Below are 25778 nucleotides of genomic sequence, written 5' to 3' on the forward strand. Positions count from 1 at the left end.
ACATAATACTGCTATAAACTAATATTTTACCTTCTAAAATTGGCTATTAACTTTACATCGGCAACAACAAGCTTATGTTGAATAATCATGTGCTTGAGAAGTGTGTCTTTCTCTGCTTCCCTGTAGATCTGTGCACAGAACATACATGGCAAAGACAGATCTTGCACTGGCACAGGCTCACGACCTGGACTTTCTGGCAATGACAGAGGCTCCAGGATGCAGTCAGAAACATCTGCAATTATATTTAAAATTGAACATTTTGAGAAATTCAATAATGCATCACATCTTGGAAACTTACAGATATTTAGGGAAAATATATCAAACATTGCTGTGTCCATTACAAGTTTCACAAATAGAAATATAGCTTTATGAATATATTTCCATCCTAGCATACTCTGATGGGTTACACAGTTGTTCATGACTGTTTTAACAGTAAATGTCGGAAACACTTTCATGAGCAGAAAGGATGTTTTAAACAACTGATTTCCTGTAATGTGTACACCGGATTAGCCATCCTCCTCCACAGAGCGTTTTACAAGCATGGATTTGCAGGCCCTTTGAGCATTCATGCTCTACGGATAGATACCAGAGCACCTCTGGAACATGTGTCCCTGCTCTGCTGCAAATAATTCATTCCAAACCTCTTCTACACTGTCCAGCCATCATTTCTTGAATTTATTTTAAGATAAAATGACACAAAGAAACCAAGATGTTAAAAGCTGAAGCTAGTACTTCAAAAAGAATGAATAATATGTGTTCCCTCAATTTCTTTTTTTTTTTTTTTTAAACTTTTTTTTTTTGTAATCAGGAAAATATGAACTATTGCTTGAAAATGCCATGTTTGGTTTTGTAGGTTTAAGTCCTGGTTTGCCTTTCAACTCATTTGCAGTTTCAAAGGAATTATCTTGTTAGAGATAAGTGCACTGCCTTTGACCTCAGCCAGCAGAACTTATTGTGCAGTAAATTCTTGGAATGCTTTTAGGTCTCTCTGCTAGCAAAGGATATGGAAACTGAAATCAGAAGTGCTCTGTCATTGTTTCACACTGCCCCCTAGTGACAAGTGGCCATACATACACATGACAGCAGTACTAATTAGTAACGTGTGTGTGTGTGTGTGTGTGTGTGTGTGTGTGTGTGTGTGTGTGTGTGTGTGTGTGTGTGTGTGTGTGTGTGTGTGTGTGTGTGTGTGTGTGTGTGTGTGTGTGTGTGTGTGTGTGTGTGTGTGTGTGTGTGTGTGTGTGTGTGTGTGTGTGTGTGTGTGTGTGTGTGTGTGTGTGTGTCTCAAAAACGCCTTGACCGATTTGATTGAAACTTGATATACTGATCCCTTACCTGGGATGATATGTTCTTGGGGTCTTGCATCCCCCTGCACACATGGGCAGAGCTACGAACAGCAAATCCGATTTCACCCATTCAGGTCAATTCAGAAAATGTAAAAGGCTGCCATTCTCGCAGTAACCAAGCCAGAGTCCCCACACTTGGCACAGTTGGTCACTTGGTGACTGAGGTTACAAATCCAGGAACAGTGGGTGGAGCATTAAACAGCCAATCAAATTTCAGACATTAATTTTAAATGGGAAATGTAAATTGCAGCCATTCTTACACTGCTTCAAGTGGACCTGAACTCTTGCACAGGACAGAAGGAAAACAGAGAAATGCACCCTGTATGTATTTAGAGAGTTTAGCCTGTTTAAAGGGATCTAAGCAGCTCCTGGCTTCAAATAGCTGAAAGGGCTGCCATGTTTTAGAAGTTCAAAGCCCTGCTACTTTTCCACTGCCATTATCCAGGCTAGGTGTGAAATTCTTCAAGTGCAGCTAATGTTTTTGTTTTGAAGTACAATGGGGAAGACTCAGGGTTTGTTTGTGTATAATTAAGTCTAATGAGGTGATTTCTTATCTGCCTTTCATCATCTGTTGCTCTGCAACCGGAAGTCCTTTCACGATGGAAGAGGTGCCTATTTTAATCCTTAAATGTAAAAGATGAGGTAAAATGAAGGTTTTTTAATAATAAACCACATTTTTAGAATGCATTTTTAATTTGCTATAGAGCTGCCCTGGGTGTTAAAAATGATGCTCGGTTCACTTTAATCCCCTCATTTGTGTCTTATCACAAATTGTAATCTTATCTCTCCCCCGTGTCACATGACTGCCTATGGCAGAGATAGCAGCTAAGCCCATTTGAAAGCACGGGCTGTTAACAATATGTCTGCTTCCATGAATCAGGAAGTAGAAACAGTGTGTTATAATTTAAGTAGGCCTCAGTTATTTGGACTGAGTTTATGTAAAAGGCTTGTTCGCAGAATATACCTTTAAATCAGAGTTTCTTGTGATGTAGGCAGAAGCATCTCAGTGTTTGCTTGAAACAAGTGAATAACAAGCAAATACTGAGAACATGTTCCTGAAGGAAGGCCACAGGCCTACAATGCCCCAGACAATTGGACTACGAGATCAATCAACATAGGCCATGTTTACAAAATACAACATTCCTGTATGTAAGCAAAAGGCATCATTAAATATTAATCGAGTAGGTGTGTATTATAACACCACGAGGGGTCGAAGCCAATAGCCGGGTCTGGGGAATGGCTAAGATGAGGTCACATTTAACTCTTTCCTAGTCGGTATTAAAGGGCCAGAGGGCTGACAGAGCTCACTCTGATTCCTACTTTCCTGCTCTCTATATGATGACTGGAACACCTAATTATTTCCCTTTCTTTATGTAATCTGATAGAATGTATGCTGTACATAGTTAAGCTCAACACACACCATACAATCTTGGTTGTACAGATTTACCAAATCTATGTAGTATAAGGGCCAACAGATTGAAAATACCTTGAAAGATTGATTGGATAAGCTCTTATACTACATGAAAGTGGTAAGATTGAACAACCAAGATTGTATGGTGTGTGTTGACCCTTAGTCTAGATGTAACGTAGTATCTACATAAGGAGGACCTGATTACAGTCACTAGGAAGGTAATCACGCCGCTGTAACGCAACATGGAACTTTGCTTTGCTAAGATATGAGGAACTATATCTGTATAGTTGTGTACTTAATAAACTCCATCAAACTTTGTAGAAGCCTGAGAAAGTCTATCTCCTGCTTGCTGTGATGAGTCGTGTTTGCAACTCTTGCTGATGAGTTGCTGGTGCCGAAGCAAAAAGGTGATTTATAACAGTTTATAACACAGTGCAGATTTATTTTAGGATTTGTATCAGCTGTAACAAAGAAATGTTTTTAGTTTAAAGGTTATTATGCTGTTGTGTATCTTTTAGAGCAGAGAGGATGTTCTGAGTCCTGGTCCACTTTAATGGCAGCGTTTTCAAACTTTTCACACTTGGTCACTGGGTGAATGAGACTAAGATTCAGGAAAGTGGGTGGAGCCTACAAAAGCCAATCAAAATTCACCTATTGATTTTCAAGGGGAATATTTAAACTGCTGCCATCTTACACTGTTAATGGCAGAGGCTTCATTCTTGCTACAGTCAGTTATTGGGTGACTGGGGTCCAAATTCACTAAAGGGGTGGGGCCACAAACTGCCAATCAGATTTGCTTGGTGAATAAACAGCTTCATTCGCACATTTTTGATGCCAGGAACCTGAAATCTCACAAACTTGGTCATTGAGTGACCGTGTGTCCAGGTTACAAAAAGTGGGCGGAGCCAACTACATTTTATCCCAGGGGAAAATATAAACTGCAGCCATTCTTACACTGTTAATGGTAGGATTCTCAAACTTTGCCCAGATGGTCACTAGGTGACTGAGATTAATATTCAGGGAAGTGGGTGGAGCCTATAATAGCCAATTAAAATTCACCTGTTGATTTTCAAGGGGAATATTTCAATTGCTGCCATTTTTACACTGTCAATAGCAGATGCCTCAAACCTGCTACAGTTGGTCATTGGGTGACTGGGGTTCAAATGCTGGAGAGGGGCGCAGCCAAACAGCCAATCTGATTTGCTATGGGAATATAAAAATTATTGATGCTATAAACCCCAAAGCTCACAAACTTGGTAAATAAGGGTTTGTGTGTTAGGGTTAGTAAAAGTGGGTGGAGCCAACACCAGCCAAATACATACCGAGGCAACACTGGGTCATCAGCTAGTAAGAAATAAAAAAAATGTGCTAAAAATAAATTGGCCTGGAGCTTTTGCAAGCCTCTAAATAAATTGTCTTCTAAAGCATTAATGTTTTCTGCAGCAGTGAAGAAGTCAAGGTAGAGTTTGAAGCATATACAAATTTCCATGTCTTACTTCTTATTTTCCTGATTAATAGAACAGTACTAAATCTAAAAACAACTTTGATAAAACTAATGTCATTTTCAGGGATAATGGGAGACATGGGAGTACAAACATGAAAAGAGGATGTCACTGGTCTAGCAGTGGGAATCAGTTGTGCAAATCTTAAAATATAATCCTTTAAGCCCCCTCTACACCATGCAATTCCACGTGTAATCGATCAAATTCGATTGGATCGATTAAATCCGGCATGTCCATTCGGGATTCGATCTCTAGTTTGGTCGAATTTTGCATAGTTAATGCAAAATCGACCACATTACCGATCGAATCTCAATCGGACATGTTGGATTTAATCGATCCAATCGAATTTGATCGATCGCACGTGGAATTGCATGGTGTAGAGGGGGCTAAAGTGCAAGCAGTAGTACTGCAAAGATTGTACCAAGCCTTTCCACACTTTGTTTGCTCTTTTGTTTACTATGTCTTTGCGAGATTTAGCTAACACTAGCTGTCTTCCTTTAGAGAGATGCTTTAGTACTAGGGATAAAGTACACCAGTACTCTATGGGACATTACGGTATAATTTACATGAGCAATACGTTTTTTTGTTCAGCATCACAGTTCCTAAATGGTTAAAGCCTATTGCAGGTACTGTTCCAGAGGTGGTGAAGACCTTCTAAACATGCATTTTTTTGGGCAATGTTCAGTCAGCAGTTTTCCAGAATCCTGCACTGAATCTTCATTGCAGTTTCAACCCTCAGGCAAACAACAGTACCAAATGCAAGCAAAATGATGAGTGGGCAGTGGTGTTGAAGGTGTTATGGTGGGAGGTGGCAGCATACATCAGGCCAAAGAGCATTCAGGTACGTCTGCACCTGAGCTGAGCATTAACATGAGACAATAATACCCGCACTGACCTGTATGAATAATGCATTAAATGAACAGGAAAGTAAGGATGCAAAAATAAAAATACTGCTCACATATGATCCTTGTCACCTAGAGTAGGTGTCACTTTACTAAAACCTCCCTGAGATAAATGAACAGATAACGATTGTTCACATATAGGCTTTCATATTAGCGGTTGCCTGTATTCTACCTTAGTGACGCATTGCAAAGAAGGGTTACTGAGACTAAAAATGGCATTGTGCATAGCAACAAGTAATGTAGGCAATCTTCCTGAGCTATTTATAAACATTATCTTCAGGGTTTGTATTCTGGTTTATGTAGTTTTGTTAGCATTAAGAAAGGTTGCCATGGAGAGATATAGTAACCAGCACCAAAGATACAGAAAATTGAAAATGTTTTACGTAGAGTGCTTTATAAAGAAACTCTTTACACAAGTATCAGTCATGACAAAAAAATTGAGGCGTCATTTCTGGCTCCCCCAGCAACATAGAGTTCTAGCTGTAACAGCATGTGGCTATGATAGCTTCTAAATCACTGAAAAGAACACCTATGCAGAGAAGGAATTAGGGCTTCCTGATTTGTATGCTTATTCTAGAGGGTCTGATGAACAGTGGGGAACATAAATCCTGTATCAAATCTGGACTGGATGTTTTAGAAATCATCTTTGATTAGGTGGGAAAAAATTGCAACCACTACCTAGGTATACTGCATAGTGAAAAAGAGAGTCGAGAAAAGGCCCTATTGTCTTAAGACCTTTCTACTTCACTGTCGATATGGTGGCTGTCATACCTATTTCCCTTTAAACAGTACCAGTTGCCTGGCTGTCCTGAAGATCTTCAGACATCAGTAGTATCTGAATCAAACACCGGAAGCAAAGCATGGTGCTAATCTGGTAAGAGGACCTAATCTGTATGCTTGTTCAGGGTCTATGGCTAATGCTGGATACACTCGCTCGATTCCCGTCGACTAATATTTTCGACATGTCCGATTCGCGTTTCGATGGATCGTTAGGTCGATTTGGCATACTTTACATGTGAATCGACCCAACAATCATCGAAATGCGCTCGGAAATGCTCGAGCGGCTGGAAATCGAGCGGCACATCGAGTGCGGGAACGCACCATGCGTACCCAGCATTAGAGTATTAGAGACAGAGGCTCAACAGGATAGCCATGCAATTTGCATTGCTTAAAGTGCACTTAACCAGTTCGCAATCAGTCGTTTTTCGCTTCATGCATCCGAACAATGTTCACCTCCCATTCATTAGCCTATAACTTTATTACTACTTATCACAATGAACTGATCTATATCTTGTTTTTTCCGCTACCAATTAGGCTTTCTTTGGGGGGTACATTTTACTAAGAGCCACTTTACTGTAAATGCATTTTAAAAGGAAGAATAAGAAGAAAACGGAAACAAATCATTATTTCTTACTTTTCGGCAATTATAGTTTTAAAATAATACATGCCTCCATAATTAAAACCCACGTATTGTATATGCCCATTTGTCCCGTTTATTACACCATTTAAATTATGTCCCTATTACAATGTATGGCGACAATATTTTATTTGGAAATAAAAGTGCATTTTTTCCGTTTTGCATTCATCACTATTTACAAGCTTGTAATAATAAAAAAAAAAAAAAGAAATATTTCATCTTTACATAGATATTTAAAAAGTTTAGACCCTTAGGTAAATATTTGTGGTTTTTTTTTTTTTTATTGTAATGTTTTTTGTTTTTTTTAATTAAACATTTTATGTGGGTATTTTTGGGAGGGTGGGATTAAAATTGTATTTTTTTTTGTAAATATATGTGTATTTTTATTTTTATTTAACATTTAGATGTAGTTTACTTTTTGGCCACAAGATGGCAGCCATGAGTTGTTTACAGTGACGTCACTCTAAGCGTACCACGTACGCTTAGAGCGACATAGGAAGCAGAAAAAGCGTAGCTTCCGAGAGAAGCTGTCGCTTTTTCTGCGGGGGAGAGGAATCAGTGATCGGGCACCGTTGCCCGATTCACTGATTCACTGGCTAACAAACCGCCGGCCGGGAGCACGCGTGCACGCGCGCGATCGGCCGCGTGGACGCGCAGGAGCGCACATGGCTTCCTGGACGGGAGTTTCACATCCAGGAATGTCAAATAGTTAAAGGACCTCTGTCATGAAAATCCTAACATTTAAAATACATGTTAACATATACAAAAAAGTAGTATGTTTCTTTCAGAGTAAAATGAGCCATAAATTACTTCTCTCCTATGCGGTCACTTACAGTAAGTAGTAGAAATCTGGCATTACCGACAGATTTTGGACTAGCCTATCTTCTCATAGGGGGTTCTTAGGGTTTTTTTTATTTTTAAAAGCACTTACAGAATGGCAGTTGCTCCGTACAACTGCCAAAAAAGTGTGCAGCGAGCAGTAAGGCTGGCCAGCATCTTTGTATAAATCTTTTTCAGGGAATATCTTTATAAAGAATAGCCCCAGCTGCTTACCTGTAGCCGTGTTTCGGCGAGTCCTCCAGGACGGCTGCTGCTAAGACATTGCATGTCTCCGGTTACACTGGAAACACCTGAAATTAAAAATGTAAATGAAGTGTGAGCCCATAAAGGAGCTCCTCCCTCCTCATTCACCAGTTCAAACCGAGAACCCATTCGTGCATATTTACACACATATATACATACACATAATAGTTTCAAATAGGGCTGGGAACTCAGGCAGCCGTCCTGGAGGACTCGCCGAAACACGGCTACAGGTAAGCAGCTGGGGCTTTCTCCCATCGTCCTCCAGGACGGCTGCTGCTGAGACCAACGAGAAATCTTTACCTTAGGGAGGGATGATGGCCTGTAGGACCTTTCGTCCGAAACTTTGGTCCTGGCTTGACAGTAGCTCCACTCGATAATGTCTGATGAATGTAGTATGAGAAGACCAGGTTGCAGCCCTACAAATCTGCTCTAGACTCGCACCTGACCTTTCTGCCCACGAAGTTGCCAAAGACCTTGTGGAATGTGCAGTTATTTTGGAAGGGGTTGTAGTATTCGAAACCCTGTAAGCTAATGCAATAACTTATTTTACCCATCTCGAAATGGTCCCTTTCGACGTTTGTAGGCCCTTATTAGACCCCGCATAGGAGACTAGTAAATGACTTGGCCTTCTCCACTCAGCTGTTCGTTGGAGATATATCAAGATTGCTCTCCTAACGTCTAGAGTACTCCATCTTCTTTCTCGATCATTGGTAGGATTGGTGGAGAAGGACGGTAGTACCACCTCCTGTGATCTATGGAAGGCCGAAGCCACCTTAGGTAGGTACGCTGGATCTGGCCTGAAAACTATCCTGTCTGGATGGATTACCATGTATGGATCTTTTATATAGACAAGGCTTGAATGTCACTAACCCTCCTTGCTGAGGTGACTGCCACCAAGAAGGCCACTTTTAAGGATAAAAATTTTAATGGTACATCAGTCAACGGTTCAAATTTCTCTGACGTCAAGAAATCAAGAACCAATGACATATCCCAAGGTGGGACCAGCTTCTCCGGAATTGGCTGGGTTCTAGCTACTGAGGAAAGGAAGTTTTTAACAAAATTGTTCCTTGACAACCGCCTATTAAGAAAAACAGAGAGTGCAGATACATGGACTCTAAGCGAGCTAACAGCTAGACCTAGATCCACTCCACTCTGCAAAAACTCCAAAATAAATTTTAAGTCATTAGTTTTGACCCCATTTCTTTCCTTCCAAAGTAAGAAGGCTTTCCAAATTTTTCTGTATTTTTGCCTTGTCGAAGGTTTTCTACATTTGACTAATGTGGAAACTACCTTTCTTGAAAACCCCCACCCTTCTAGGATGCTTTCTTCAGTATCCAAGCCGTGAGGTTCAGCATCTGAGGATTGGGATGTAGCTGGCCCTCCTGAACTAATAGATCCTCTCTGCTGCCCAGATGCCATGGACCCTTGAAGACTAGTCGTTGTAGGCACGGAAACCAAGTCCTTCTGGGCCACCATGGACCTATGAAGATCACACTGCAATCTGACATTTCTATTTTTCTTAGTACTCTGGGAATCAGATTGAACGGGGGAAATGCATAAAGGAGTCCCCTGGGCCAATCCACCATCAGGCCATCTAGTCGACCTTCCGGTACCGTGGGGTACAGGGAGCAAAAGTCCTCTACTCTCGCATTCTGAGGGGTTGCAAACAAATCTATTATTGGCCACCCCCACTCCTGTACAATCTGTAAAAAGACTTCCTGATTGAGCTGCCACTCTGCCTCCATCGTCATTCCTCTGCTTAGAGAGTCTGCCCACCTGTTTCTTACTCCCTGAATGTGCACTGCTGTCAGAGATATTAGATTTGACTCTGCCCAATACATTATCTGCAACGAGAGCTCCCGCAAACTGTCTACTCTGGTACCCCCGTTTCCTCAGGTATGATACCGTCACTACGTTGTCTGAGTAGACTACGACTTCCTTCCCTATTATTTGGTCCTGGAGCTCTAGAAGACCCAGCTTTACAGCCATCAGTTCTCTGAAGTTGGAGGACCTGTCTATCATACCCTGTCCCCAGTAACCCTGGGCTTGAAATGTCGAACAATGGGCACCCCATCCTGATAAACTGGCATCTGTATATATCCTTGTCGGGGACCTCTGAAACCACCGTCTCCCTAGTGACAGGTGATCTACACAATTCCACCACTGAAGGGATATCTGGATCAGGTCTGGTACTTGTACCAAATTGTCCAATGATCCCTGGCTCCTGTCCCACAGTGACAGGAACCAGGCTTGAGTGTCCCTTGAATGAGCCTGAGCCCATTCTACTGCGGGGAAGGTTGAGGACATCTGACCTAGTAGAGACATGACATCCCGTAATGAAACCCCCTCCACCTTTCTGAATCTCTGTACCTTCTGTACTACTTTGTAAACCTTCTCTTCGGGCAGGTAGACCATCTGAGTTTCCGTGTCCCACAATAATCCCAGAAACAGAAGTCTCTGAGCTGGATTCAACTGGGACTTTTCTTTGCTTATTATCCAACCTAGTTTTGTTAACCACTGAATTGAAAAATCTAGCTGCTCTTTTAAAATCTCCTTTGTTTCTGCGAGAAACAGGAAATCGTCCAGGTATGGCAGAACCCTTACATTGTGGAGGTGTAGGAAAGCAATTACCTCTGCAACTACCTTCGTGAAGATTCTTGGAGCGGACATGATCCCGAACGGCAGAGCGCGATATTGGTAATGGCAAATAGCTCCCCCTTTTCCCCACAATGTAAGGGTTCAGGGGCTTTAAATTCAAAATCATTCTGAATTTTCCCGAGGGCTTTATCACTAGAAAAACCTTTGAATAAAACCCTTGAAAATGTTCCTGAAGGGGCACCCTTTCGATTACTTTCTTTTCTAACAATGAAATTATCGAATCTCTTAAGGCCTGGGCCCTTTGAGGATCCCTTGGGGTCCCTGTCACTAGCCTGCTGGGAGGAGGAACTGAACTGAACTCGATTTTGTATCCTGATTTAACCAAATTCAGAATGTAAGGGCTCTCGGTTATTTCCCTCCAAGCTGGAAGAAAAAAACTGAGCCTCCCCCCTACTGCCTGATAGTCATTTTGACTACTTATTGGGAGGGGCCTGCGGCTTGTTGAACAGAAATGAACCCCTGCCCCTGCCTGCATTATAAGTCCACCTTTTAGAATGAAACCCCCCTCTAGAAGACTCAGGGCGAGGCGGGATTCTTTTATTAGTAAAGGTTTTTTTTTAGGTATTCTCTTCCTCTTGTCCGGAAATTTCTTTCCTTTATCTGAAGATCTTTCTAAAACTGTATCGAGGTCTTTACCAAATAACAACTCGCCCTGGAACTGCATAGAACACAAGTTATGTTTAGACGCCGAATCTCCCTCCCAAGCGTTTAACCAAACAGCTCGTCTGGAGGAGTTGACAAGAGCCGCAACCTTAGCAGAAGCTCTTACGCTCTCTGAGGCTGCATCTGCCAAAAACGCCACCGACTTGGAAATAACTGGTAAGGATTCAAGTATTTTTTCATGCGGAGTACCTGCAACAAGATGACTCTGCAACCCGTCGATCCATTTAACTAAATTTCTAGCCAAGCAGATGGAAGCAATCGCTGGCTTGAACGAAAAAGACACCGCATCCCATGCGCGTTTTAGTAAGGCTTCTGCCTTTCTGTCCATGGGATCTTTTAAGGATCCCGTGTCCTCCAAAGATAAGTCAGAGTTTTTAGAATACTGCGCCAGGGCAGCATCCAATTTTGGACACTTAGTCCAAGGAGATTCCTCTTCCTCCTTAAAGGGGAATCTTCTTTTAAACGATCTAGGTACAAAAAAACGCTTTTCCGGATCTCTCCACTGGGATTTTATGAGTTCCTTGATTGAGTCATGTATGGGAAAGACCTTCATAGTCTGAACAACTAAACCCTTGTATATATCGTTTCTAACAGAAGTTACCGGCAAATCAGGCTTTATCTGTTCAGAGTCATATATAGCTTTTAATACTTCCTCTGTGTCCCCAGCCGAAAACAGATAACGCGACAATCTTAAAGCTTTCGAATTGTCTGATCTGTCTGAATCTAAAGCCTCACCCTCATCACCAGAATCCCCAGAAGATCCTTCTAAGAGAGATATAGGTACATTTTGAGGCGTTGCTGAATGAAGACCTGATGAGTCTTGAATAACTGAAGACTGATCGGATACACCACCCTGCCTAGAACCCTCCAAGGCTATTGCAGGAGGCTGAGAATCCTGACCCGGAATCTGACTTTGATCCTGAGTTACAGACAAAGCAGATCTGAAAACCATAAAAGTGTTAGAAATTTCCTCCTTAACTGTTTGCATAAGGTCTAATAAAGCCCTTGCAGCTTGGGATCCCTCCCCCTCAGGGACCAAAGGCTGTTTTGATTTTAAGTGGCAATCTCTGCATATGTTTTTAGTAGCCCCATCCTGAAGCCTAGCATTACAGACCCTACATCTAATCTTCTGCTTTTCCTTTGCTTTCTGAAAAACAAAATCGGACAAAGAAACAGCCTATTAGATCCCTAACAAACAGTATAATGGGGAGAAACAGAAAGCTGTGCTTTCCTACATACCCGCGGACTTGTGCCTGTATCCACCGGAATGGCCGCCGGGGCATTCTCATCTGCTGCCTTGGAGGACTGCATCTTCTCCATGATGCAGCGTGAGCGGCGTTCCTCGTGCTCTGAAGCGCGGCTTGTATAACCGCACTTCCTGGTTTTCGGCGCCGCCCCCTGCCTTCCACCAGATACCGGAAGTGGAAGTGACGTCACACGCACAGTCCGTGCGCGTGATGTGAGCCGGCCAGATCCACCTCCAGCTGCACGCTCCCCGAACACCAGACATTTAGGCGGCTATGACGGCTTCCCCTAGGGACACAGGAGACCAGGTAACGGTTACCATTCCACCTCCTGAGAGGGACGGAACCTCCCGCTCTCGACCCCGACCACCATAAGGCAACCTACCTATTCTAAAATACAGGTGCCCCAGGCCAAAATCCTGTATCAATAAAATAACAAATTCCCTATCTATTCAGGCGACCAGTACGAATGGGAAACAGCAAAAAACTGGTGAATGAGGAGGGAGGAGCTCCTTTATGGGCTCACACCTCATTTACATTTTTAATTTAATTTCAGGTGTTTCCAGTGTGACCGGAGACATGCAATGTCTCAGCAGCAGCCGTCCTGGAGGACGATGGGAGAAAAAGGCCATGCTGAGAATCCCCCATGAAGAGATGGGCTACCCCAAAACCTGTCGGTAATGTCAGATGTCTAATACCTACTCTAAGTGCCAGCAACATAGGAGAGAAGTCATTTAGGGCTCATTTTACTCTGAAATAAATGTACTTCTTATTTGTATGCGTTTTAAATTTTAAGATTTTTGCAACAGTTCCTCTTTAAATCAGATATTTGCCTTAGGAGAGGGAAGCCTCATCCTAATGAGGCTTCCCTCGCTACTCTGTTGTCCCCTGTCGTTAAGCACGGCTCCCCGGAAGATTAGCAACAATGCATTGTCGCTAATCACATCATGGCCATGCAGCTCCTCTTCCTGGTATAAGTGCACGTAATGAAGGCTCAATCGGCCATTGCATGCACTTAAACCAGGAAGAGGAGCTGCGTGGCCCCGATATGAAGAGGCTCAGCAACGGGGGATGTGAAACAACCGAGGGAAGCCTCATTAGGATCCTGAGGCTTCCCTCTCTAAGTGGTAAGCGTTAAGATTTTTTTTTTTCATATCCCTCCTCAGTTCATGGGCTGAAGGGTATAAATAAATGTGCATGTGTTCTCTGACAGTACACTTCCGCTGAATGGACATTTATATATCCTATTGTCTCTAAAGGTGCACTAATAGGATATTTATAAAGCATCCATTTTGCAGGAGGCAGTTAAATGAATAAATTCAGGCTGCAGTGGATTCATGGACAACACCGCTGCTCATTTACTGACCGCTCAACAACCTTTGCTATAGTCTGAAAGGACCCAAGTAAAGCCCGGTTCACATCTGTGGCACACCAATGTCAACACTAATGAATTTAGAAAAATTCAATTCAAGTTGGCATTTATTTTCCATGACCCAGAGATTCCCTAGGCCCTACATCTCTCAATGGCACCTATTCAATTCACTTTTTTTTCTTAAATTTCTCCTAGGAGATAATTTTTCATATTTTAAGCACTATGAAATTGAAAAGGAACCAGAAAGTACCTTTTCAAAAAGCACCATCAAAATTATTCTGAACATTTTCCTGCTTGCTGCTGCCTTAAAGTGACAAGGTGCTGCCACTTTAGTGATAAGTTGTGAAAATATCACTTAGGAGAAAAAGTGAATTGAATATTAACCCCAGATATTTTATAAAGTTATAAGACTATTTTTAAGTTGTTGTTGCCCTCACCCCCACATTAAGTAAACAGAGCATACTGAATATATAAAACAGAGATGCAGACATTATTAGAAAGGAAGATATGGACACAAACCTTTAAATGCAGTTTCCTGTTGCCATGGCATCATCTCAGCAAAACTCCCTTCTCTACATGGATTTCAAGTTTACAAGGCATTTTGCACTAACTTTTTGTATATTTCTATCTTTTATAGTTTGTGAGATATACAAGTTTTTAAAAAGGTCAAAAGCTCACTCAGCCGCCCTACAACATCACAAAGGCTGAGTGAGCCTGAGAGAACTTTTGACCTTTATAAAATCATGAATATCTCAAAAACTATAAAAATAAATATTTTTTTCAGCAAATGAGCACATGCCCAGCACTACCCACCAATACCAGTTTCATGTCTGTAGGTTGTTGTCTGGGGGCTGGGTGATGGTATTGTTTTGGAACTAGTAACTGCTATTATCTTCAAAATGAAAGCAGCACAAATCTTAATTTTTTCCGCACAAATGGGCACAAACGTAGCACTAACCAAGCATGATGGAATTATTATTTGTGCTGATTGTAGGAGGACAGCGTCACTGAGCTTGAGATCTGCAATACTTAACTGAATTAGGGATTACCTAAAATTCCTATGCTTATTTTGGATTCAAAGGTTAAAATTCCAGGATTGCAGATTATACTTCTTTACTGGCATCTTCAAATTTATTCTAAACCTATTGCCATATATTGAGTCATGCTGTCCATGGCACCTATGAGGAACGTAGTGTACAGTACCCTCCTAACACTCTAAATGTAGCATGCATCAACCCACCCTTAATTTATAACCAGTGGAAACAATGAAAACAGGGATAAAAGGAGCTTCAAAATGTATTTCCACCTTTTGTGTAAAATATACTTGTCACAATAGCACTCCTGCAATGGCGGCGGGGTGTAATAATTGCTTGTTTCACTCCAGTCACCGGGTCCCACGCAGTTCCTTACTCTGTCCTGCATAGCGGAGGAAGGCAGAATGATGTGCTTCCTGGAGCTGGCGTCTTCTGTTGCTAGGCACACGCGTCTCAGGCTGCCCTCTTATGCAGTGGCCGGAGGCGGTACTGCACCTGACACTAATTGAGAGGCTGGCTATAAGAGTCTAGCACTCTCACTGTTTAGTTGCTGTTGCCACAGCGTTCCATCGCTGTTCTCCCCTCCAAGTAGTTTCCCCTTTTGGCTATTCCTTTTCCCTACTAGGGTCTCCCCTTCCAAGCAGTTTCCCTTTTGGCTAGTCCCTGTTGCTACCTGTCTGCCTGATTTAGCCTACCTGCGTATCAGCCTGCAGCCTTACCTGGATTCCTGCCTGACACCTGTCTGCCATCCATCCATCCATCCATCCATCCATCCCTGTTCCCTGTCAGTCTCCCTGCCTCGCTTCCCTATCCGCTGAAGCTTCCCTGGGGATTCCCTCAGTCTGCCAGTTCCCTCCAGGAACTCTCCAGTCATCTGCAGCATCCCACAGTTTCCTCCAGTCTGTCCATTCCCTCCTGGGTTCCAAGCCTGTCAGCTCCCTTCCCAGGGATTCCCTTTCACTGCCAGTATCTCCGGGTCTTACCTTGTCAGTCAGTACCCCTCCTGGGATCATAGCTGTCAGCTCCTTACCTGGGATTCCCCCTGCCTGTTTGTTGCCTCCTGGGAACCATACAGCGAGCACCAGGCAGCAAAGTAGTCCGCAACCCACTAGGGGTGACGGCCCATCATCCCTTGCGGGGTGTGCTGGTGAAGACCCGTGCTCGTTTAGACTCCACGCCCTGGGGCTGCTAGCCCCTTGATACCAGTGACAGGATCAACAGAACCCCAAGGATTCGCAAGAACCCTGACAATACTATTAAAATGTCCCCTTAACCCAAGTGCTGCTATAAAAGTATAATGAAAATCCAGCCTCTCTTGACTTCCTGCTGCAAAATCTGTAGTAAGAGTAATGCAGAGGGGGCTCCACTCCTGCAGCAAGATCAATACGTATACACATGTACAGATCCACTCCTAGGAAGTAGCTCATAGACGTATGTGTTATCCAAATCATGACAGGAAGTACTCAGCACCTGGATGAACTACATAGGTCACACAAGTTACCAGAACATTATGGAAGCATTTGGGGGAAACAATTTACCGGTAACGTGCATTTTCAACTAAAAAGGTAGAAATGCAGTTTGAGTGCCCCAAAATGTACTGTCCATGACACTGGCCCACACGGGCCAGATAATAAATGCGTCCCTACAGGCACCACAAAGAGCATTGCATTTGTGGTCAGTGTGCTTCCTAGTTCTATACTCATACTGAAATCTAGGCTGTTGTACACTATTCATACTTTGTGACAAGCTGTTTCCTGTGTCTTCAACTCTGCAATTGCCACTGATGGTCCCAGAGAGTGAAACAAATATTGTATAACTACTACAATACAAAGATAGTACAGCACTGCAGGGTAGAGCCAGTGATCAAGAGACATATTAGGGACACAGAAATGGATCAACAATGAAGAAAAAAAAAAATCTCACTATAGACTGAGTAGGGTTCATGGCTATTTTAATAATGTCAAAGTAAAATGCATAAAACCTTTGCCACATTTGCAATGCTTTAGTTAATCTAGCATCTAATTGTAAAGCAGTACTTATGATGCATCACTTTGAAATTTTATAAAACGTTTGCTATGCTATTTTGACATTGAGGCCCCTTTTACATCTGCGTACTGTGTCTTCCCGTGTCACGCTTCCCTAGCCCAATGCCGCCACAAGGGTCATACAAGTCTATGGAGACTTACACAATTCACACAATGCGGTGCACCACAAGTATCTAAACCGCCACAATGTTGATACAAAGGCTGCAGAAAGTTGCCACATGAACCCTGTCAACCGCATGGATTATGTAGCAATGCAAGTCAATGGGTAATGCAGTAAGTGTAAAAGGCGGGAGCGCAGTGCCGCATGCGTGGACTAACAGTAATTCCAGGTACGTACTTCCTGCCCAGCAGAGAGTATGTCACTAAGCAGGGGGCAGCGTATGCATATGACTGTCACCGCACTGTGGCACAGGGTCATATGAATACTGATTTCTGCAGTGCGGTGATGCAGTGGTAGGCTCTCCTGCCACACAGCCACTGCACCACTTAAAGAGGAACTCCAGTGAAAATAATGTAATAAAAAAGTGCTTCATTTTTACAATAAATTATGTATAAATGATTTAGTCAGTGTTTGTCCATGTATTTAACCAGCTGAGCGGTCTGGACGAGCTCAGCTCGTCCAACACCGCCAGCGGCTGCCGCTCAGGCCCTGCTGGGCCGATTTTAATGAAATAAAAAGCAGCACACGCAGCCGGCACTTTGCCAGCCGCGTGTGCTGCCTGATCGCCGCTGCAGCGCGGCGATCCGCCGCGTGCAGCGGCGAAAGAGGGTCCCCCCAGCCGCCCGAGCCCAGCGTAGCCGGAACAAACAGTTCCGGCCAGCGCTAAGGGCTGGATCGGAGGCGGCTGACGTCAGGACGTCGGCTGACGTCCATGACGTCACTCCGCTCGTCGCTATGGCGACGATATAAGCAAAACAAGGAAGGCCGCTCATTGCGGCCTTCCTTGTTTATTATGGGCGCCGGAGGCGATCGGAAGAACGCCTCCGGAGCGCCCTCTAGTGGGCTTTCATGCAGCCAACTTTCAGTTGGCTGCATGAAATAGTTTTTTTTTTATTTAAAAAAAACCCTCCCGCAGCCACCCTGGCGATTTAATCAGAACGCCAGGGTGGTTAAAATATTTTAAATCCCCGATTTACATTCTGACATTTATCACATGGTGACATTTTTACTGCTGGCAGGTGATGCATGCTGTTTTGGCAGTTGGAAACAGCTGTAAACCGCTATTTCCCACAATGCAACAAGGTTCACAGACAGGAAACTTCCAGGAGTACCATGGTTCTCACAGTTTCTTGTGGGAGGGGTTTCACCACAATATTAGCCATATAGAGCCCCCTGATGATCCGTTTGGGAAAAGGAATAGATTTCTCATGTAAAAGGGGGTATCAGCTACGGATTGGGATTAAAGTGGACCCAAACTAAAAAACAGGAGATTTCAGAAATAAAATCTATTTTCTAAATTATAATAATATATAGCAGCCTTTTTTCAGCTGCATGATGACAAATATAAAATATTTTACATTTATTGGAGAAACCCCTCCCTTCCTTTCAAATTGCCGGGACAGGATCCGGCAAACTGGTGGAGTAGATGGTGTCCAGCAAAGGAGGAATTTCTAATGGCTGCCACCTGTATAACCCTAGTTATGCAAAGAGGAGGGTGAAAAGCATGCACTGAAATGCTCATAGGCTTGAAGGAGTGTTTATTTATATTTGTATGTGTCAGAGTTGGTGCAACTAAATATTTTGATTTAAAAAAAATGTTTGGTTTGGGTCCGCTTTAAGAAGGATTTGCTGTATGAAGGCCTAGCTGTATTAGGAAGTTTGATATACAGTATAAATAGAAAACTTCTGAAAGAAAGAATGTCACCAACAGTACTTCTATTTTTGTCACAACAAAATATCCTCTAAAGAGTTAAAGCACTATGGTGACAGGTAAGGCATTGGGGAAGGGGATTTACATTGGGGTCAGAGTAATTACTCCTAATGTCAGAGAAGGGACAGGAAGCAAAAGGGATTTTGTTCCCAAATGTAGAGGAGACAGAAAGTTCATTCCAGTTATGAGTATTTTGAATTACATACATTTGGAAGAGATCTTTCACATTAGTACTTCACATACACTAGGCATTTCTGGCCATTTTTTTATTAATAAGGGGTTAAAATATATACTGTTTATTAGGCGCTCAAGAAGCTTAACAAGACTAGCTAGAAATGGAAACGATATTCTTCTACAGAAGCGGTTGCCTTGGAGCTTTCTGCCTTGTTACACATAAGAGAAAGGATTCAGGGGAAAATGTGAAAATGATAAAAACAGACAACTTATTTCATAGCGTGTGCAGTAGATCACCTCCCACTCGTAAAATTAACAATCCAGATTGCTGGTAAGCATGGGCATGATGCAATACAGTCTCCATACTGACTTCCTATACTGCCTCTCAAGTGGATGTAAGGGACTGTGGAAAGTGCAAGTGGAAATAAACATCCATGTGTGAATTATGAAGAAAATGATTTTAAAGGACACCTGAAGTGAGAGGTATATGGAAGCTGCCATATTTATATCCTTTTAAAACAATACCAGTTGCCTGGCTGTCCTGCTGATCTTTCATCATGCATCGGTAGTGTCTGAATCACAGACTTGACACCAGGGGCCATATGCAATTAACTTTTTCTCCTTAGTTTTCTCCTGGGTGTTATTTGCAAAATTGTCAATAGAATGATTTTTAAACCACCAGCAAGCAAGAAAATAGTCAACATAATTTTGATCCCTACTTTTCAGTACGTTTTCAGTTGCAAAGTGCTGAAAAGCAATTTTAAATAGGAGATGAAAAATTATCTCCTAGGAGAAAACTCAGGAGAAAAAGTTAATTCCATATAGGCAAAGGTGTCCTTTAAAATCACTGGCCCTTATTCAATTCAATTTTTCTCCTACATTTTCTCCTAAGTGATATTTTCACACCTCATCAATAAAATGTCTTTTATGCCACCAACAAGCAAGAAAACACTCAGAATGATTTTGACAGTACTTTTTCATGTAAATTTTGGTTATTTAATTGTAAAGTACGGAACAGTTGTTTTACACAGAAAATGAAAAATGATTTCCAAGGAGAAAACTTAGGAGATAAAGGCCCATATGCAATTCACTTTTTCTCCTGAGTTTTCTCCTAAGTGATATTTTTAAATTTGTTAATAAAATGCCTTTTAAGCCACCAGAAAGCAAGAAAATACGCAAAATAATGTTGATAGCACTTTTCACCTACTTTTTGGTACTTTTTTTTAGTTGAAAAGTGCTGAAAAGTTATTTAAAATTAAACATTAAAAATTATCTCCTAGGAGAAAACTCAGATGAAAAGGAGAATTGCATATGGCACAAAGACCCATATGCAGTTAACTTTTCTTTTTCACCTGAGTTATCTCCTAGGAGATAATTTTCATATTCTCTGTAAATTAACTTTTTTAGCATTTTCCAATTAAAAAGGGACCCAAATGTTAGTAATAAGTACTAATACAATTATTTTGAGCATTTCCTTGCTTGCTTGTGGTTTAAAAATAATGTTAAGACAAGGTGTGAACATATGACCAAGGAGAAAACTCAAGTGAAAAAATGAATTGCATATGGGCCAAAGTGAACTGAAAAAGGGTCATTGTGACTTTATTACAGTAAATATTAAAAATAGTTCCAGCAAAGGACCAGCACCACACGAAATATACTTATAGCTCTCTCAGTGCTTTATTAGTGCAGGCATGACAGCAACAACAGACGCTGTTTCGGCCTATTCGGGCCTTTTTCAAGTTGCTCAAAGGTCATCAAGTAATACAAAGTGTCACAAGTGTATATATAATACATATAATACCCTCCCACCAAACATATTGACCAACCAGGGCGGCCTCCACAGCGAGGACCTGATGGGAGACTGGAAAGTCAGCAAATCGCAGACAAGAGTTTTAAATTCAAAATATAGTCCCCACGCCTCCCACCAGGGAAGCAGCGAGTATACCCACCTGCAGCCAGCAGAAGTAATAGCTACCAACGGCGCATCATGCCAAAAAGCCGCCGTCTCCCTCAACGGAAGTGGAACGGAAGGACGTCATAGTCATGTGCTGAGTCACATGACCCGCACCACTGACCCACGTCAGCCAATCACATGCGTCATTATGGTCGCGTAGCAACGCGTACACTAGTGCTGGCCATGCGGAAAGCGGTGTTAATGCGGCCAAATGTGCGCCATGCAAGCAAAGTAATTGGTCGGGGAGCGCTGTGATTGGCCCCAATGACGGAGAGGTGACCCCGCCCTCGAGACATCACTTGAGCAGTGCACAGCGTGATTGGCGGTTAAGGCTAGCGCCGCCGCCTGATTGGTGCATTTGTCTGCACGGACGGCCGGGACTTCCTGATCGATACAAACTTCGGCTGTACCGGAGGACACCGCGAAGATCAAAGCTTCAAGGGAGGTAAACTAGGCAGCCTGATGAGCAAGTGGCAGCTGCAAGTATGTGTAATCGGAACAACCGGGGACACGCAAACACAGTGTATTTGGGACACGTGGACAGCCTGATGATGAACAAGTGGCAGCTGCAAGTATGTGTTTGATACATCGGGACACGCAAACATTGTGAATTTGGGACAGGGGGACAGCCTGATGATGAGTGGCAGCTGCATATATGTGTTTAAGACACCAGGACAACAGACACCAGGGGCATGGAATACATGCAGACACTGGGACATAGGCGACACAAAGACACTGGGACAGGCAGACATAGGGGACATGCAGACACTGGTACAAGGAGACAGGTAGACAGGGGGACACATGGATAGCAAAATCTGGGACAATGGGGATATAAGACTCTGGACATGGAGTAAAAAGGGGGCAGAGGAAGGAGGACAGAGCACAGGGCATCAGACACCAGGACAGGGGACACAGGTGGACAGAGGACATGGAGAGAAAGGGGTAAAGAGGACACACAGACACCAGTGGGCACAGGGGGCAGAGGAAACAAGGGGGACAGAGAAACATAGGAGAACACAGGGGGGGGCACAAGAAGTATAAGAAAGACATAATTGGGGAAAAGGTCCATGCTTGCACCATGGACGCACCAGGTTTAGTATATTATTTTTTTCCCCTGGAATTTGTCCTCTATACCTAGGTGCGTCTTATAGTCCGGAGCGTCTTATAGTCCAAAAATTACGGTATATATAAAAAAAAAAAAAAGCATGCACAGGCAGAAACAGAGCAGCAGCACCCATGAGAAGTGTCAGCGCCCCACCAGTGTGCTGCAGCACGGAGTTTAAGAAACGCTACTGTAGATAAAAGAAAAATATATGAAAACCTACCGTACCTCAACATTAAGATCACATCCCTTCCGGTCTACAGTCCATGTTGTTTTTATGTCAGGCAGAGTATCGACACTATTATATAATATTGCTGTTTCTTCAGTAGGGTGTCTCTTCTCCCCACCCAGCAGAAATGATCTCTTAGGCGTGGAACCCACTAGCGGCACTTTTGTAAGCGTTTGTGATTTGAAAAGCTCTTCCTAATGTAATGCTATGGGTGCGATACCACTTGAGGGATGTGATTTTGTAAAAATCCCCCAGCATAGTTATAGCCAAGTAATGTTATTGGTTATAGTTATAGCCAAATACCTTTACCGGCCACGGCGCTCGGTTTATAGAGGTCAGCGTTAGGCTTAATTACAGGAGGGTTAAGGAATAGTTTTCAAGACCACCTAGCTTGGAATTTTGAAAAACTAATGTAAAGCTCTTTTAGGCCTCTTTCACAGTGGGACGTTGCGTTTTTTGCGACGTTAAAATCCCCACCTAAGGGAAAGGGTTCCAATTCCTGCCGGGCAATCACGGACGACGTTATATAGAATCATCCTCAGCCTCCTGGCTAATGAAGCACCCGTTGCTTTGCATGGGGAAAGGGGGGGTGAACACAGGAGGATGATGAGTGGCATGCAATGGAACAAATTCACGTGGGTAGGGAGAATAATGCGATTGTGCAGCCGCTATAGACACACTGGTCTGACTCATGATTATCGGCCACTGCAATGGTTTTTGTACAACACGGCCAAGTGTGTCTAAAAATCTTAAGGCATAGTTATAAGTGTGATGGAATTAGGGTAGAGGGAAGTTAGATTTGATAGTGTTAGGAAGTTACGGTTTATTTATTGTTAGGATACAAACAGTGGCGTAGCTAAAGAGCTGTGGGCCCCGATGCAAGTTTTACAATGGGGCCCCCCAAGCACTCTATAAATAACAATCGATTCGGCGCACCAAAACCTGACAATGGCAACTAGTGTCAGAGGTGCAAGAAGGGGATGGGGAACGGTTTGTTAATCATTACCACTATTAAAAGTATCTATAGAAGTGATTATTATAAGCACAGGACCAATATAGAGCGAATACTGTAGTTGAGAAAGGGCCCCTCGGGGCCCCCCTGGCCCAAGGGCCCTGATGCGATCGCTGCCTCTGTAACCCCTATTGCTACGCCCCTGGATACAAAGGCAATAGCGGTTACTGAAGCTGAGCAGTTAGCAGAATTTTGGGCGCTAGTCTAGTTGAGGGGACCCAACGCAGTGTTCTCTCCAGGCTCTTTCAGCCAGGTGCTCCACCCTGCTAATTTTGGTGAGCAACTGGCTGTCATCCTCATCCTCCCTCTATGCTGTAAGTAGTTTTTCGTATCACCCGGCTGGCAAAAAATTCAGGGGAGAACACTGTAGCACAAGACTGCATAGGCAAACGGCCACTTCCTGCTTGCTGCAATTTGGTTACATCCAATAATTTGTAAGAAATAGGGGACCCAGCAGGAAACACTAAAGCTTAAATTGCATACCAGGACCCACATGCAATTCAATTTTACTCCTGAGCTTTCTCCTAGGTGATATTTTCAAACTTGTCAATAAAATGACTTTTGAATCACCAGCAAGCAAAAAAATACTTAACATAGTTTTGTTAGTACTTTTCCACCTACTTTTTGGTACTAAGTTATTCTAAACACAAGATGAAAAATTATGTTATAGAAGAAAACTCTGTAGAAAAAGTTAACTGATCAAGGGCCCAGGACACTCGCCTGTGGCTTTGGGCATGGTGCTCACTTCGGCTACCACCGCCACTTACGCAACTTTACTAAACCTATTCAGTTGGTGGTGTGCATAGTGTTTCCTGCTGGCCTGAGTCCACTATTTCTTACAAGTTATTGGTCGCAACAAAATTGCAGCATAAGGCCTCGTTCACATTACAAACTGCAGATGGCCGTGCGATCAGAATGCAACACGTATGATCGCACACAATCTGCATTTGTATGTATTGCGTGGCTGAGCCCATTGACAGTAGTGAATGGGTCAGCTGCGCGTTTTGCTCAAAAATGCGTGCAGCATGCGTTCGCGGACCACACTGGTCCACAACGACTAATATTAACATCAGACAGTGCCGTCTATGCACTTTTGATGTTCATGCTTGTCTGCCTTCTGCATGCGTTGCCAAAATACAGACGGCAACACTTGCAATGTGAATGAGGCCTTAGGCTGTGAGTCCCCTCAACTAGATATTAACATTCAAAATAATGGCAACCCTAGCACCCAAATTAATATGTGCCACTCTGACATATATGCCTACAAACTTTGTACAAATTATCACCTATTATTATTATATGTACATACAGCACCTATTCAGTAGGAGACCTTAGGCAAATCTCCCTAACACTGCTACTACCTATAAAGTTCGCCCTAATGGCTGCAGCTCTGACACTTTGAGTCCGTCAGGAGAAAACGGCAATATAAATGTTACTTGTCTGGTCACTGTATAAAAGTAAAGATAATCTTAGCTGTAGCTGAGAACTGTGCACATAACAGCATATGTGCTTTCAGCTGCTTGCAGTAGTAACAAAATACAAAATCACAATTTATATGTGTTACAAAAGAAGACAGCAAGTAACACTAGTATAGCATAAGCAGAGACGTTTACCTTGCTGATGTGCACTGGCCTCGGCCATGCTGGCAGCACTTCCGTAAGTGGGCCGGTGCAATCAGTGCTGGGAGGGGTGACAGCAGAGCCTCTATGCCATACAGTCTATGGGATCAGCTGTGCTGGGGGGAGAGTGGTGGGCGGGGCAGAGAACCGTCCATCACACGTCAGCGGGCGTGCTGCCTCTGCTTACCGCTGCAAACGTTCGACGTTTTCACACCTTCCAGATGACGTTCATTATCGCCTACGTGAAAAAATAGTAACACAAATGAGCCCCCTCGCTTCTAAGGGGGAGGAGATGTGGGGGTGGCTGAAGGCGGGGCTAGCTCCCGATACGCCTCCTCCTGGTGCAGCAGCCAGCTCTGCTTGTTTGTATTACATGTCCCAGCGTGCTTTGCGGCCTGGTCGTGCACGGCGTTGCTTTGCTCCAGGTTACTAGAACAATGAGCCAGCTGCCGGAGAGCTAGCGGTGTTGCTGCCTATGGCGCATGCTCGTGCCCGGAGCTACCCGGGGCAAGTGGCTGCCTGTTAGCTGTGACACTGAGAGATAGTGCTAGCCTGGCAGTAATCACTGCATGCACACACTGTCACTAGCTAGCATCCCACTGTCACTAGCTAGCATCCCACTGACACACATCCCCAGCAGCAGTGGCAGGTATGCCAGGCATGTGAGGGCAGCAGCTGGCACACACTAGCAGAGTTCAGGGCGCCTGCACGTCTCAGGGCAGCTATCAGTACACCAGACACTGGAATCAGCGAAGGGCAGCTAGGCACCCTCACTGGCAGGCTGCATTGTGTGAGCTGCTCTCTACCTTCTTCCCAGTGACAGGAGGAGGAGGAGACGCGGGGAGATAGGCAGAGAGATAGATAGAGGTGGGGGAGCGGGCCACTGACACCGGAGGAGGGATGTTCTGCTTCTTCTGAGTGCTGGACCAGCATCACTACACGGGAAACATGTGGCTCCCCACGGATCGCGAGAAATACGGAGTGGGTAAGTGCTCGCTGCAACTTTCCATCTCTTGTCAGCGGTGTGTTGTAGCAGATCTGTGTTGTGTGTGTGCGGGGGGTGCAGCAGAGCGCTCATTGCTCGCAAAGCCCTGCTGCCTGTCCTGTGCATCCCATAGGTGCCAGGGAAGCTGCTCTGTAATG

The 25778-nt window shown here is 43.5% G+C and overlaps 2 protein-coding genes across 4 annotated transcripts in view; one reads left to right on the top strand and one right to left on the bottom strand.

Annotated features, from left to right (window-relative positions):
• Positions 1 to 25043, bottom strand: part of ZNF277 (zinc finger protein 277) — a 111941-nt gene extending 86898 nt beyond the window's left edge. Inside the window, exons 1-2 of one of the 2 annotated variants that reach the window (XM_068276506.1) lie at positions 24630 to 25043; positions 31 to 232 (exon numbers count right to left, since the gene is read on the bottom strand). In XM_068276506.1, coding sequence (XP_068132607.1) covers positions 31 to 232; positions 24630 to 24657 — 230 coding nt within the window. In that variant the 5' untranslated portion in view covers positions 24658 to 25043. The remainder of the gene's footprint in view (positions 1 to 30; positions 233 to 24629) is intronic. The other variant, XM_068276505.1, reaches the window with a different exon arrangement.
• The window catches only part of DOCK4 (dedicator of cytokinesis 4), a 480752-nt gene continuing 479833 nt past the window's right edge, over positions 24860 to 25778 (top strand). For both annotated transcript variants that reach the window (XM_068276501.1, XM_068276502.1), the window contains exon 1: positions 24860 to 25620. In XM_068276501.1, the coding sequence (XP_068132602.1) occupies positions 25584 to 25620 (37 nt within the window). In that variant the 5' untranslated portion in view covers positions 24860 to 25583. The remainder of the gene's footprint in view (positions 25621 to 25778) is intronic.

The sequence above is a fragment of the Hyperolius riggenbachi genome, chromosome 3 (genome assembly GCF_040937935.1).
Source record: "Hyperolius riggenbachi isolate aHypRig1 chromosome 3, aHypRig1.pri, whole genome shotgun sequence".
Lineage (NCBI taxonomy): Eukaryota > Metazoa > Chordata > Amphibia > Anura > Hyperoliidae > Hyperolius > Hyperolius riggenbachi.